At 48.4% G+C, this 15,435-nt stretch overlaps 2 protein-coding genes across 15 annotated transcripts in view; both read left to right on the forward strand.

Moving 5' to 3' along the window:
• Positions 1 to 15,435, forward strand: part of LOC310709079 (tigger transposable element-derived protein 1-like) — an 877,074-nt gene that overhangs the window by 175,285 nt on the left and 686,354 nt on the right. The gene's annotated exons all lie outside the window — the stretch shown is intronic.
• Positions 1 to 15,435, forward strand: part of EPB41L1 (erythrocyte membrane protein band 4.1 like 1) — a 183,734-nt gene that overhangs the window by 138,806 nt on the left and 29,493 nt on the right. For all 14 annotated transcript variants that reach the window (XM_083507862.1, XM_083507869.1, XM_083507870.1 and 11 more), the window contains 5 exons: positions 854 to 929; positions 7,659 to 7,877; positions 8,086 to 8,173; positions 10,533 to 10,685; positions 11,749 to 11,846. In XM_083507862.1, the coding sequence (XP_083363988.1) occupies positions 854 to 929; positions 7,659 to 7,877; positions 8,086 to 8,173; positions 10,533 to 10,685; positions 11,749 to 11,846 (634 nt within the window). The remainder of the gene's footprint in view (positions 1 to 853; positions 930 to 7,658; positions 7,878 to 8,085; positions 8,174 to 10,532; positions 10,686 to 11,748; positions 11,847 to 15,435) is intronic.

Raw genomic sequence — 15,435 nt, forward strand, 5'->3', positions numbered from 1 at the left:
TATGCCTAGAGTGCTGTGTGCCTATACCAATACAGTAGTATTGTTACTGATCATGACACCCTCTTTTTGTCACTCTTTGCAGAGTGGAAATAATAGTAACTGCAAACTATCATTGAAAGAAAGGAGTGCAGTGAAGAACCTCATGATTGTATAAAATACATTATATGATAGGAGCACCAAGCAGTGGGGGACATTCACTTTTGTAACCTGGTTCCTTTTGGACTGCAACTCGCACCAGCCCCAGCCATCATGGCCATGGTTGGGGGTAGGCTGAGGTAAAGCAAGCAGCGCACTCTGCCCTGATGTAGAAAGGCAGGAAAGAGTGGTGATAGGTCATAGGCCCTTGGTCATATTGGCTCCCGTACTCCTTTCATTTTACAGGGAGGAGAAAGCTCTCCGTTGGGAGTTGGCTTCTTGAATAGCAAGATATTGGGTAGTCTTGCTGCACAAGCGGTTTGCACGGATACTGCAGGAGGTCTTTCCCAAACAGCAGGCCCTCTGGGAGACAGGAGCCTGTTTCCATGGCAACAGCAAGTTGTAGCCTCTCTTGTGTGGCGAAGGCTGTTCTGCTGGGTCGCAGGTCTTAGCAGGCAAGCGCACCCTGCCATGTGCCTCAGCCGTGTACATCCAGTCAAGCAGAGATCCCTGCTGATTCTGAGGAGTTTGTCTTTTTTGAGGCACATTAATAGTTTCCTTGCATAGCAGGCGGGAGGCAGTGTGAGGCGGTCGGAGTCATGGAAGTGGGAATCAGAGATGAGTGCAAGTGTGAGAGACGAAGGAAAGGAAAGGATACCTCAGCTGAGTATGTCTACTCCATCATATTTTCCCCTTTCTCCATCTCTCCGTTACATAGGTGGCCCCTGGAACTTTGCCTTCACCGTCAAGTTTTACCCACCAGACCCTGCCCAGCTCACAGAGGACATCACAAGGTGAGTCAAAGCTACATATTCCCCTCTTAAGCAATGGAATGTGTTGAGCTGAACACACACACACACACACACACACACACACACACCAAGCCTCAACCACCCACCGCTGCCACTCATTTTGACATCAAGCTGACTTCCGCTGGTGATGACTGAGAGAGGTGATCACTACTGGAGAATGGTCCTATATAACAACAACAACAACAACAACAACAACAACAGTAGCAGCAGCAGCAGCAAAAATAAATAAATAAATAAATAAACAAATAAACAAATAAATAAATATTATTTATATCCCCATCCATCTGGATGGGTTTCTCCAGCCACTCTGGACGGCTCCCAACAGAATATTAAAAGCACAATAAAACATCAAACATTAAAAACTTCCCTAAACAGGGCTGCCTTCAGATGTCTTCTAAAAGTCAGACAGTTGTTTATTTCCTTGACATCTGATGGGAGGGCCTTCTACAGGGCGGGTGCCACTACCGAGAAGGCCCTCTGCCTGGTTCCCTGTAGCTTCACTTCTCGCAGTGAGGGAACTGCCAGAAGGCCCTCAGAGCTGGACCTCCGTGTCCAGGCTGAATGGTAGGGGTGGAGACGCCCCTTCAGGTATACTGGACCGAGGCCATTTAGGGCTTTAAAGGTCCTAGGACTTGCCTCCAAAATCAAAAGCAACGGAATAGCACAAGCGTTTCTCAGCTTCCATCCCCACTGCTTACACTGGCCACTGGAAGGATGCAACCTAATATCTTCTTCTGGAAGGAAGGAATTGATTTTAGGCAGCCTTCCCCAAGCTGGTGCCCTCCAGATGTTTTGGACTACTAATAAACTGGATGTTCATCAAGCTGTGCCTGGCTTGGTGGGCCATATACCTCTTCTGCACCTAGAGGTTTTCCAGGTATTAAATGCCTTCAGATTAAAAGTAATGTGAGGGTTTGATTAGCTGCTTGTGCGTGAAAACGTGCTCCCTCAGAGTTTGTGCGACCCCACAAACCTCCGTGTGTGACGGAGCTCCTCAGACATGTCTGCTCTAGTCACTAGTAGAGTCCGACAGTGGCTGTCTGCGGAAGCGTTTCCAGCAAAGAAGTTCCTTAACGGAAACGCGTCTCCTGGACTCACGGCGTGACAGTTTCCTGCGAGGTGTGGGTCTCCCTATGGGAGACTCCGATACCTCCCCACTGTTCTCGCTGGAAGCCTCCCTGAGCCCTCCCTCCTGCTCGCATTCCCTCAGAGACCCACTCCTCCCCCTGCTGGTCCCTGCTTCAGCAGTTGAGTCTCTTTCATCCTGCCTGAGTCCCTCCACCACCTGATGCTCTGATGGCAGTTCCCTGACATCCACCTCCCCTCCAGGGCCCCCCTCACCCCCTCCCAATTCCTCCCCCCTGGGAGGTGAAGGGCTAAAACCCCGAAACGAATCTTCCTCATCTTCTGATGTCTCGAACAATTCTCTCCATCGATCGTCGTCCTGGCCAGCTGAATCCTCCTCCTCTTCAGAATCTGGGAACCCCTCCAACTCCTCTTCCTCGTCGGTGGTGGCAAAGTATTCCCTTCGGAACCTCGCTACAGGCTGAGGTTTACGTGGGAACCTCTGATGAAAAGTCTCTATTAAAACCTCGTCATTGACATCCTCTGCCCTAACCCAGGTGTTTTCCGACTCCGGTTCCCCTTCCCACATTACCAAATACTCTACTTGATCTCCCTTCCACCTGGAATCGAGGATCTCCGCTACATGGTAGCTGTGTTCCTTCTCCTCCATTGCTGGTCCCCTAGTGACCCTCCCCTCACTGTCTCCTCTATACGGTGACAGCAACGACCTGTGAAAAACTGGGTGCAGCTTCATGTGGTTCGGTAACCGGAGCCTGAAAGCCACTGGATTGACCTGCTGTATGACTTCAAACGGACCCAGCCTTTTGGGTCTTAATTTCTTACAACCTCCTTTGAATGGCAACCCTTGGGTTGACAGCCACACCTGGTCCCCCACCCTGATGCTTTCACCTTCCCTTCTGTTTTTGTCTGCCTGCCTCTTATATTCCTCCTTAGCCCTGTTTAAATTGAGTTGGAGCTGGCGATGGATCGCTTCCATTTCTTCCACGAACTGTTCTGCAGCTGGAACGCTCCAGTTCTCCCCCTCCCCCCCTGGGAAGGCTCTGGGATGGCACCCGTGATTAGCCAAAAAGGGGCTCATCCCCGTGGACACGTTCTCTGCATTGTTGTAGGCAAATTCTGCCAACGCCAACTTCTCCACCCAATCATTCTCTCTGTCATTAACATAACACCTCAAATATTGTTGGAGAACCCCATTTGCTCTTTCCGCCTGCCCGTTGGTTTCAGGATGACGGGCCGTCGAGAAATTAACCTCTACATGCAGTAAGCTCATGAGCTTCCTCCAGAACCTGGAAGTAAATTGTTTCCCTCGGTCTGAAACCACCCTCAAGGGGGCGCCATGCAACCTAAACACATTCTCTACAAACAATTTGGCGGTTTCTTCTGCTGTAACCGCATGTGAGCAGGCTATGAAGTGGGCCATTTTAGTTAACAGGTCTACTACAACCATGATGGCTGTTTTCCCTCTAGACCTTGGCAGATCAGTCATAAAATCTATTGCCACTGCTTCCCACGGTCTCTCAGGTGTGGGCAGTGGTTCTAATAAACCAGCCGGCGCCTGCCTCTCCCCCTTGGCTCTTTGGCATTGTTCACACCCTCTCACATACTCCCGCACATCTTCCCTGACCTTGGGCCACCAAAATTCCCTGGTAACCAGCCACATGGTTTTGTGTTGCCCAAAGTGCCCTGCTGTGGGGCTATCGTGCAGCTGCTTGAGTACCTTCTCCCTCAATTCCCCTTCAGGTATATATAACGCTCCCTTATAATACAATGCCCCATTTCTCTCCTCAAAACCACCGGATTTGTCTTCCTCCCTCCTGAGATCCCTGAGTTTCCCCTGGGCGTATGCATCCTGCACCGTACCCTCTACCAATTCCCTTTGCCCCACCAAAGTCGCCCCACACACCCAGCGGTCCTCTGGAATGATGTGGGTTTCTTCGGGTGCTCCCTCCCCCTCCAAATATTCAGGTTTGCGTGAGAGAGCGTCCGCCCTAACATTCTCTGGGCCTGGCACATAACAAATCTCAAAGTTAAATTTGGAGAACTCTTGGGCCCATCTCAACTGCCTTTGGTTGAGCACTCGCGCCGTTCTCCAGTACTCTAGATTTTTATGGTCCGTGCACACTTGCACTTTATGTTGTGCACCAACTAGCAGATGCCTCCATCTCCGGAACGCCTCATGAATAGCAAGCAGTTCTCGGTCGTACACCGTGTAGTTCCTCTCGGATTTGTTCAGCTTCCGCGAGAAGAAGGCACACGGACGCCACTCTGACTCCTCCTTCCCCGGCTGCAGAAGAAGCACCGCCCCTATGGCTCTGTCAGATGCGTCTGTTTCAACCCTTAGCTTCTTTCGTAAATCCACATGCAGAAGTTGTTCTTCAGAGGCGAAGGCCCTTTTCAGTTCCTCAAACGCTCGCTCCGCCTCCGCCGTCCATACAAACTTCTTTTTACTGCTGAGACAGTCAGTGATGGGCGCCGTCAGATGGGCGAAGTTGCGGATGAACTTACGATAAAAGTTTCCAAACCCTAGGAACCTCTGCACATCCTTCTTGGTTTTGGGTGTTTTCCATTCCAGCACTGCCTGTACCTTGCCGGGATCCATGGCCAATCCCTTGTCTGACAGGCGGTACCCCAGGAATTCCACCTCCTTGGTATGGAACCGACACTTCTCCAGTTTGACCCACAGCCTGTTGGCTTGCAGTCTGCTCAACACTTCTCTGACGTCTCTCACATGTTGCTCCTCATTCTCAGAATACACCAACACATCATCTAGAAAGGCAACGCAATTCTTGTAGAGCAAAGGGCCCAGCACGTGGTTCATAAAAGATTGAAAACACGCGGAGCCTGCTTGTAATCCAAATGGCATAACGAGGTATTCAAACGCCCCCAAAGGGGTAAACATGGTGGTTTTCCATTCATCCCCTTTCCTTATGCGTATCAGGTTGTACGCCCCCCTTAGATCCAGCTTTGTGAAAATCTTTCCCTTCCTCACCCTGGTCAAAATATCATCAATTCTGGGCATAGGGAACGCCACCGGTTCAGTCACTGCATTCAGCCGCCTAAAATCACATACAAGTCTCGGCTTGTCCGCATTTTTTTTGTCCACAAAGAACACTGGGCTCCCCCCTGCTGCTTTGGACTCTCTGATGAAGCCTCTCTTCAGGTTCTTGTCAATGAACCCTCGCAACTCCTGCATTTCCCTGTCTGACATGGCATACAACTTGCCCACGGGAAGCTGTGCTCCTGGGAGTAAATTGATCTGACAATCAAAGGGTCTATGAGGTGGTAGTTGGTCAGCTTCCTTCTCGCTGAACACGTCGCTGAGATCTGCATACTGTGGTGGTACCTTCACCTTCCCCATTACTTCAGTCCCTGCTAGGGTGGCTTGGGCCCCTGCTGAACCCTTCTCCCCTTTGCAGTGTTCTAGGCAATGTGCTGAACCAAAGGACACCACTCTTTGATGCCAGCCAACCAGCGGATCATGTAGAGCTAGCCAGCTCATTCCCAAAATAATGGGAGCGCCTCCCAGGGTGGCCACATTAAACGCTATCAGTTCTGTGTGCCTTGCCACCCTCATTATCATTGGGACAGTCTGCAAGCGGACTCCTCCTCCCAACAACTCCCTGCCATCAATCGTGGTCACCTGCAGGGGGTTGCTTAAAGGGATGGTCTGTATCTGGTGTTCAGCAGCAAACTCCTTGCTCATAAAATTGCAGGAGCTGCCTGAGTCCAATAGCGCCTTTATTTTTAGGGGGTGCCCATTCTGCAGCTCTAGCGACACTTCAATCACTAGAGCAGGTCGAGGAGCTTCTGGCACGGGCACTTTCACTGCTCTTTGGCCTGGCTGCAGTGCCCCAATTGTGGCAACCAGGCGTTGGCTTTTACCTGCTCCGCTCCCCCTTCTTCTCCCCCCTCAACAGCTCCCACCATCCCTTGCCATTCCTTCCTCTGGGGGCAGACTCTGGCAAAGTGGCCTGGCTGTTGGCAGAGATAACATTTCCGGGGGCCCTTTCCCTCCTTCTTAGCTCCCTCGCTGGTTTTTGAAAATGCGCGCGCGCGCGCTGTTCCGATTTCCATCGGCTCTGCCGGCGGGAAAGCTGGCTCAGGAATGTCTGGAATGCGGAACTCCTTCCAACGTTCCCCTCTCCCTTCCCGCCTCTCCAAGGCTCTTGCCTCCTGCCGCGCTCCTATGGTCAGCGCAGATTTGGTCAGCTGATCCATAGACTCCGCCCTGGGGCTCCGTGCCAGCTCGTCTTTCACCCCCGAAGAAAGACCTTCTTCAAATAGCATTTGAACGGGTGCCGCCGATAAATCCCAACTCAGTCTGTGAATCAGCATGGTAAACTCAGTCCAATATTCACGGACAGATCGACTTCCCTGCTTACAAGCCATTAGCTGTCTGCGCACCACCCCTTCCTCAATATCGCTGGAAAACATGATATCCATTGCACGAAAGAACTTCATTGTGTCCTTTAGTATGTCATTGTGCGTTGCCATTAGGGGTCGAACCCAGTCTCTAGCCCCTTTCTCAAGATGCCCAATTACAAAAGCAGCTCGCGATTCCTCATCAGGGAACTCATCGAACTGCACATTAAGGGCATATTGCATCTCTGTCCTAAAAGCATGGTAGTCCTTGGGGTCCCCCCCAAATTTCTGCACCAATCCTGGTACCTTTCTGGGGAATTGCGTGGCTCTCCCCTTCTTGTCTGCATCCTGAGCCCTTCTCTCCTCCAACCTCGCCGTCTGCAGGGCCAGTTGAACCTCCAACGCTCGGTATCTATCTTCCAAGCTTGGACCAGCTCCAGCCCCTGCTCCTCCGGTTCCGGTTGGTTCGCTCATGATGCCTTCTCTTGCACAGGCAGCGTACAAAGACTGTCGGACTGCTGTGAGGGTTTGATTAGCTGCTTGTGCGTGAAAACGTGCTCCCTCAGAGTTTGTGCGACCCCACAAACCTCCGTGTGTGACGGAGCTCCTCAGACATGTCTGCTCTAGTCACTAGTAGAGTCCGACAGTGGCTGTCTGCGGAAGCGTTTCCAGCAAAGAAGTTCCTTAACGGAAACGCGTCTCCTGGACTCACGGCGTGACAGTTTCCTGCGAGGTGTGGGTCTCCCTATGGGAGACTCCGATACCTCCCCACTGTTCTCGCTGGAAGCCTCCCTGAGCCCTCCCTCCTGCTCGCATTCCCTCAGAGACCCACTCCTCCCCCTGCTGGTCCCTGCTTCAGCAGTTGAGTCTCTTTCATCCTGCCTGAGTCCCTCCACCACCTGATGCTCTGATGGCAGTTCCCTGACAAGTAATGACTGCAATCCCAGACAGCAACAAAATTATGAGATCTGAAAACCCTATAGTTCAGGAGCAGCTACTCAGCATTCCTTGCTGCTGCCAGTGTTGGCAGGGGGCCAATGGGAGTTGTAGCTCAGTGATACCTGGAGGGCTTCAGATTAGCCATCCATGCCCCAATAGGCCATTTTATGGCGGACTGTGTTTGGCTTGGTGACTAGCAAATGGCTTGCTGTATTAAGAAGTAAACATGGCCCACCCCTTATTAAATGACTGCAAGGAAGTTCCTGATTTCCTGCTTGCTTTTCTCATGGCTGTCCCAACTGCTTGACTCCCTCCCCACCCTAGATACTACCTGTGCCTGCAGCTCCGAGCAGACATCATCAGTGGGCGCCTCCCATGTTCCTTCGTTACGCATGCATTACTGGGCTCCTATGCTGTGCAAGCTGAACTGGGAGATTATGACGTCGAGGAGCATGTGGGCAATTACGTTGGTGAGCTTCGTTTTGCTCCAAATCAAACTAGGGAGCTGGAAGAGCGTATCATGGAGCTGCATAAGACTTACCGGTGAGTATGTTTCTGTCCTTCTGTACTGAGAACAAGCAAGACCTGGGAATGGGTTCTCTGACAGTGGTTTGGGAGCAGATAGCACTGTGCGATCTATTTCTTTCTGCCCCTGTCTTGTAAAAGCCCAGTGAAGGAAATACCAGCATTTTGCCCAGCTGTCAGGAGCTGATGGTTTACACTTCTGCCGTTTCTCCCTTTCCTTTCAAAGGGGCATGACACCTGGAGAGGCAGAAATTCACTTCCTGGAGAATGCCAAGAAGCTTTCTATGTATGGAGTTGACCTGCATCATGCCAAGGTACGGCAGACCTGTAGTGTGTGAAGAAGCCCTCATAATGGGTTGGGTTGCATGCCCTGAAGAAATTGCCACATCATCTCTTCACCCCTGGCCAAACTCTGCACCAGCGCACAGGATGCATCAGTTTAGTGGTGCGAATTTTCCTAGGACTCATCTAATAATAAGATGAGGCACTGCCATCATTTTTTTTCCCTATCAGAAAACATCTTGATGACACAGATTAATACAAACTGTCAAATGTTTAAGATTGGAGCTGTCTTTAAAAACAAAAACAAAAAACCAAAACTTTAAGGTACCATGCGGCCATATCATGGGACCTTTTCTGTAACAAGTGGAAAGTGGAGATTTTATTCCATGGAAGCTGATTACTCCATAGTTTTTGCAGGTTGTGTGTGTGTTTTTTTTAAGGAAAAGCACACAACAAGATTCTTGGTACACACACACACACACACACACCTATTCAGTGGTCCACACACATGCCTATTTAGTACAGATAGGTAGCCGTGTTGCTCTGCCATAGTCAAAATAAAAAAATTCCTTCCAGTAGCACCTTAAAGACCAACTAAGGTAGTTCTTGGTATGAGCTTTCGTGTGCATGCACACTTTGGTATCTGAAGAAGTGTGCATGCACACGAAAGCTCATACCAAGAACTAACTTAGTTGGTCTTTAAGGTGCTACTGGAAGGAATTTTTTTATTTTGCCTATTTAGTAGTCATCTACCTGTAGTTTCCTACATGTTTTCTCCTTTCTCCTAACACAGTTAAAATTCCATCCATTTTTTCTGTTCTCCTGTCTCTGTTTCCTGTATTTCTTACCTTCACAACTTTTTTCCTCTTCCATATCCATGCATGATCTGGCTGCTAGGACAGCAAGTTTTGGCCTCTCCAGATAGAGCAGTTTCATGCTTTACAAGCAGCATCCCAATTTGATGCGGTAAAGTTAATCCCTTAAAAGCCAGAGCTAATTGAACGCAGCAAAATTTCACCTGCCTGCTCTCTAGCAAACTTCCTGGTGTGCTCAAAGAGGCGGAGGAGCCTCGAGAAGACGGAGGGCACTGAATTTCGGGCCACATATCTGATCCTTCTGATTACAACAGCTCTCTAAATCATGACCCACAACTCTGGGGGCCTGCTGGTTTCCGGATAGCAGTCTGAACAGCACTCTGCTGTCCCCTAGCGTCAAAATTGTCTATGGGTTAGAGCACATGGGAGGATGCTTCCAACACCCCCACCCCCTTTGTAATAAATAGATGTTGCAAGCAAATGCTGTTGGCAGGCTTGTGCTGCTGGCCAGGACTTTTCCCAGGATCAGGAAGCGCATTTTATGAGATTAGTGCAATATGCTCCCCACAAGAATCCCCTAATGGGGAATACACCTTTAAACCTTGGCCGTGGTGCCTCAGTCACTGCAGTCCTTTTCACCAGTGAAGCATCCCCTGCTGTTGTGTCTTAAATACTTAGACAGTCAACTTTTGCCTCCTTGGGGAACATTAGCCCGGGGAAAAGAAGTAGCAACGCTATGCTGCAGCCTGTTTTTGCAAGCATAGAGAATGACAGAAGACACGCAATGCCATGCACTCTTAATGTGCCCGCTTTCCTAAAGCAAAATTCCTGATGGTCTTTCCAAGAAGAACGGCATTCCATGATGCTCCCCCTAGTAATGCCCTTTTCTCAGGCCTAAACCAGGAAGATCTCCTTTGTCTGGAGTTGGAACTGGAGGTGTGGCTCACCAGTAGAGACCATATTCCTAAAGTTGTGGCTGGTCAGATGACCTCTTTCAAGTTCTGAAATTGTTTCTATACCATTAGGTCCAGTCATGGACGACTCTGGGATTTCGGCACTCATCTCGCTTTATTGGCCGAGGGAGCTGGCATACAGCTTCCAGGTCATGTGGCCAGCATGACTAAGCCGCTTCTGGCAAACCAGAGCAGTGCATAGAAACGCCGTTTACCTTCCTGCCGGAGCGGTACCTATTTATCTACTTGCACTTTGACATGCTTTCAAACTGCTAGGTTGGCAGGAGCAGGGACCGAGCAACAGCAGCTCACCCTGTTGTGGGGATTCGAACTGCCGACCTTCTGATCAGCAAGCCCTAGGCTCTGTGGTTTAGACCACAGCGCCACCCATGTCCCGTCTATATGAGTTAGATGGAGATAAAGGCAGACAAGTGACCCACTTGGAATTTAGAAGCTCCTTCCCTGCTTTCACATCCTTGACCAGTTTAAAATAATACCTTGGCAATTACCAGCAGGGTTTGAGGATTTGCTCTGAATACCTGGCTTTGCACTGATGGGTTTTTGTATGTGCTAACACCTCTCTTTCTTTCTGTCACTTGTTTTCTGCTTTGGCTCTTATGCAGGATTCAGAAGGCATTGACATCATGCTAGGTGTTTGTGCCAACGGCCTTCTCATTTATAGGGACAGGCTGAGAATAAACCGTTTTGCCTGGCCCAAGATCCTCAAGATTTCATACAAGAGGAGTAATTTCTACATCAAAATTCGACCTGGTGAGGTAAGTGTCCCAAGTGTCCCCTGTCCAAAAGAAAGAAAAAAGTTCACTCTTTAGCAGACAGTCAATTCCTGGGGAGAAGCTGAACATTAGAAACACGAGTTTCCTCATCTGGGTAATGAGTGTTCAGCAGGTCCATAGATTTGGCATTGACATAATGGCCAGCAATTATTTATGGTTGTCACTGATTTGTCCCCTCTCTTGAGTCCTCTGCCAAAGAAGGGATATATATTTCACTTTGAAACAAACTTTGGAGAAGAAGGAGAATGAGAAGGATGCTCACCATTTCTGTTTTATTTGAAGCCAGATGGGAAGATTCTGTCTCTCAGTTTCTTTGCTCACATTTGCCCGAACATGTGGACACTGGGTCTGTGGATGGGAAGCAGTGTTGGCCATGCAAAGTGTGCCCCAGAGCCCATTTCCACATGCACTCTATGTCTCCAGTCTTAGCCCATGTTGAATAGGAAAAGTCTGCTGGCCATTTTTAAACACATGCCCTTGGAATGTTGCTAGAACATCTTGTGCAATCAGGGACCTTTCTTCATCTCTTATGCCTGGCACAGTGAAAAACTCCAACCACCCATCCTTTGAGTTTTCTGCAGTTCACAGAGAACCCAGAGAAAAGAAAGGGATCTTTTTGCTGGGTGTCCATAGCAGGAGCAACCGAGGGGGTGAGGGTGGGAAGGGCAGTCCCACTCACAACTGAGTTTGTGGATTCTGGAGTTGGAAAGATCTGTTTTAAGAACATGAGAAAAGTCCAGTTGGATCAGACCAAAGGCCCAGCATCCTGTTTTTAGAGTGGCCAAAATACATCAAGAACCACATGTCCAAAAACTGAACCCAACCACCAGCCTCAATGGAGCAGAAGCTGATGGTTGATGTAACTTGACCCTGGTGGGAAAACAGGAAACTGACTGTTCAACTGGAGCAGACCTTGATTTCATCTTTGCTGGCACCTACCTTCCTCCCTCCCTCCCTCTCTGTCCATCATTCCCTCAGGGGGGGTTGGTAAGGGCTGACTTGATTCTTGGTCATAATGTCTGTTCTTTGTTCCCTGCAATTTCAGTATGAGCAGTTTGAGAGTACTATTGGCTTCAAGCTGCCCAACCACCGCTCGGCCAAGAGACTCTGGAAAGTTTGCATTGAGCACCACACGTTCTTCAGGTGAGACCGGGGAGGGGGGGGGATCCTCTATAAGGAGGTGCTACAGATAAGATTGAAAGGTTTATGGATCCTTTCTCGCTCAGTCTAGCCTATTTGACAGGGTTGTTGTGAAAATAAATTCAGATAAAGATATATTGCCACCCACCTGGAAGTCTAAATATGTTTTTGAGCAGGAAGCAACCTGTAGAACAGAGTCCCTGCCAGATATGATCTTTACCGTGGAGTGGTAATTTGAGGATTCCCAGATATGAGTCTCTGGTCTCTTAAAAAAGAAAACCTCAGCCTTGTATCTTACAGCATGGATGGTGTTGCCTTATTACCTGACAGAGGGAACAGTGATCTTGTTTCCAGCTGTAGAATATGAAGCATACTGGTAGCTGAGACAGTTTACAGGGTAGGGCTAGATAGAGGGAGAAATGAGCTTTGTGTGTTCTGTGTTCTGTAAGACATCAACTAGGTTTAGAATTCTCTTGAAGGCAAAAATTATTTTACTGACTTGGTGTTGCTAGTTCCCAGATTATGGTTTCACCCAGGCCCTCTGAGTTTGTGTGAATCAAGAAGGGAGAGGTCATGAATTTTACCTGTCCAATGAGATGCTGTTCATCTGTATCTTTTCAGTAAATATTCAAAGAGTCAATTCATTTGTCACATTCTGTTGCTGCTATGAGCTTTTAACAGCTCATAGGAGTGCATTGTGCTTCATTTGCGTGTGAAGGAGAGATGCATGCAGTATCTCCGGTCATAAATTCCCACTCACAGGAATGGGTTTCATGTGCTGCTTGTGGAAATTGATATATGGCATGGTTTGCATTCCTTTCTCCAGTATTAACGCAGCTCAGATAAGTAGATCACTACAATCTGAGCTGTTGAATGTGCACATCATGGGCAGAATTGGGTATCTGGTGCTCAATTCATCATCTTGATAATCTCAACACCCACTGTTAAAGGGAGACTTTCAGAGTTCTGCTCAGTAGGATGATCTGGGAAATGAGTAGGCTGTGCCAGGCATGGGCCAACCAGGATATTTAGTAGGCAGAAGTGTGTTTCAGGGCCCTGACAGTTACTTATGGTTGGCAAAAGAAAATGTATGCAGATCTGCCTTTACTGTTTGAGACTAACAGAACTAGTTATGACTCTGTAAGCCACTGTTTCTTAGGCAGCTGTCCATACACATCCGTTACTCCATCTCCAATGGATGGGAGATTTGCCAGGGGCATTTGAGCTCTATCAAAGGAGCAAAGGCTTTGAGGCAACCTTTCCCCGCTCCTGGCCACACACTTTGCAGGTTTTCTACTTGTCTGCCTCTGAAACATTTCCTATCCTGACAGGCCAATGTTTTATACATCAAGACATAGTCCCAGATCGTTTACCCTGTACATTTCCTGTGACATCCTTTTCCCCTTTAACATTCACTGCAGAGCAGCTGGCAGAACATCCCTAGATGCATTTAGAAGGTTTGTTTGTTCAGATGACAACAAAAAGCAAGTAGGGCTGACTGTGGGTTTCTTTGTCACATTGTGTGGCTTCCACGTAATGCAAGGAGTCCGTAAATTGCATACGGTGCTCCTCACAATCTTCCGAAATTGGGCACATCCACAAAGCCAAAACTTCCTCTTCTTTCAAGGTGGGGTGGGAGAGCACATGAGAAAGAGCACTAGAGAGCTTCAGGGGATAAACCGTCCGTGCATCTAGCTGATAACAAAGCAATACAGGGAAGTGACACCGTGTCAGAATTCAGCTTACGCGAGGATTTGGCAAAGATGCAAGTGCAGGGCTTCAGTCTGCAGCTGGCAAGAGCCATTAATCCAAGCCACAATCAAGAGGCAGAGTCATAAAGTCAACTAGAATCAATAAGACCATTGGGCAAAACTCGAGACAGGAGAAATGGGAACTGGGAACATGATAAGGGATCAGGAGTGTGATTGGGGGGAAACCTTGAGCATTAGTGAAGAGCAGTCTAATAGCACCCTGACTTGAGACGTCACTGTATGCAGATGGCTTTCTGTTTCCAGTCTTATGAAATTGGAGGGGGGGTTTAGTGAACCCAGTTGGGTGTGCCTTCCAGGCCTTGAACACGATAGGTTTGTTTCTCCTCTTCCAGGCAAGGGCTGGGGCAAGTGGACTAAAGTTTGAAGTGGAGAACCATCACACGCACAAAATACACACTTAAGTTTTTCTGTGTTTGCAGAGCAGGGGTAGGCGTGTTCTTTTCCGCACTGATGTTGTCTCTGTATCCCCGCCTCTGCTGCACGTGGGCCTGCCATAGTCACAGTCATAGAATTGAGGTGGAAGGGATCCAAGGGTCAACTAGTCCAACCCCATGCAGTGCAGGATGGTTTTAAAGTTCTTAAAACTACCCTCCCATAAATAAATAAATAAATAAATAATCATTGAGGTCTTCCTACCAATCCTTTATTCACACTAATAGAATAACAGATGTTTGGAAGCAGATGTTGTCATAATAACATAGCCTAGGAACTGGATATATTTACCACAGTGCAAATACATCTTTCCCCAAAGAGCTGCGTCAGCAGATGGCTGCACACTAAACGAACACATGTTCCAGCATAAGACCTGTGCATAGTTCTGGCCTTTGCTCCTTGCCTCCTCTGGCACTCCAGCCATTAACATCCCAGGGAAGCCCTCGGGGAACGCATGGAAGAGAGAGTTGGCTCGGAAGCTCTTCTTCGTCACGGGTTAACTTTCTACAGATTGTACTGATTTAGTTAATCCTAAATGATGGGGAACATCTTAGGCGTTGGCAGGCAGAATGTTTTAAAAATTTAGTTAAGGTTAGAAAAACCAAGTGTCCCAGAGAGCTTCATGTAGTGCTCTTCAGCTGGCTCGTTCACCAAACCAGAAGAATTGTGACATTCAGGTAGGCTAGAAAGGTGATAATGGATTATTCAATTCATATGCCATATACATAACCATTTTATATATAAAAAAGCCAGTGTGGTGCTGGATTGAGTGCTGGGCTTGGATTGAAAGTTCCAAGTAGGATTCAAATTATTATTATTATTATTATTATTATTATTATCATCATCATCATCATCATCATCATCATCATTTATACTCCACCCATCCGGTTGGGTTTCCCCAGCCACTTTGGGCAGCTCCCAACAGATTAAAAATTGAATAAAACATCAAACATTAAAAACTTCCCAAAACAGGGCTGCCTTCAGATGTCTTCTGAAAGTGAAAGTCAGATAGCTGTTTATTTCCTTGGCATCTGATGGGTGGGCGTTCCACAGGGTGGGCGCCACTACTGAGAAGGCCCTCTGCCTGGTTCCCTGTAACCTCACTTCTCACAGTGAGGAAACCACCAGAAGACCCTTGGAGGAGGACCTCAGTGCCCAGGCTGAATGATGAGGGTGGAGACGCTCCTTCAGTTATACTGGGCCGAGGCCGTTTAGGGCTTTAAAGGCACCAACACTTTGAGTTGTGCTTGGAAACGTTCTGGGAGCCAATGTAGGTCTTTCGGGACCAGTGTTATATGGTCTTGGTGGCTACTCCTAGTCTAGCTGCCTCATTCTGGATTAGTTGTAGTTTCCGGGTCACCTTCAAAGGTAGCCCCACATAGAGCTAC

Source organism: Podarcis liolepis, assembly GCF_965112155.1.
Source record: "Podarcis liolepis genome assembly, chromosome: 6".
Classification (NCBI taxonomy): domain Eukaryota; kingdom Metazoa; phylum Chordata; class Lepidosauria; order Squamata; family Lacertidae; genus Podarcis; species Podarcis liolepis.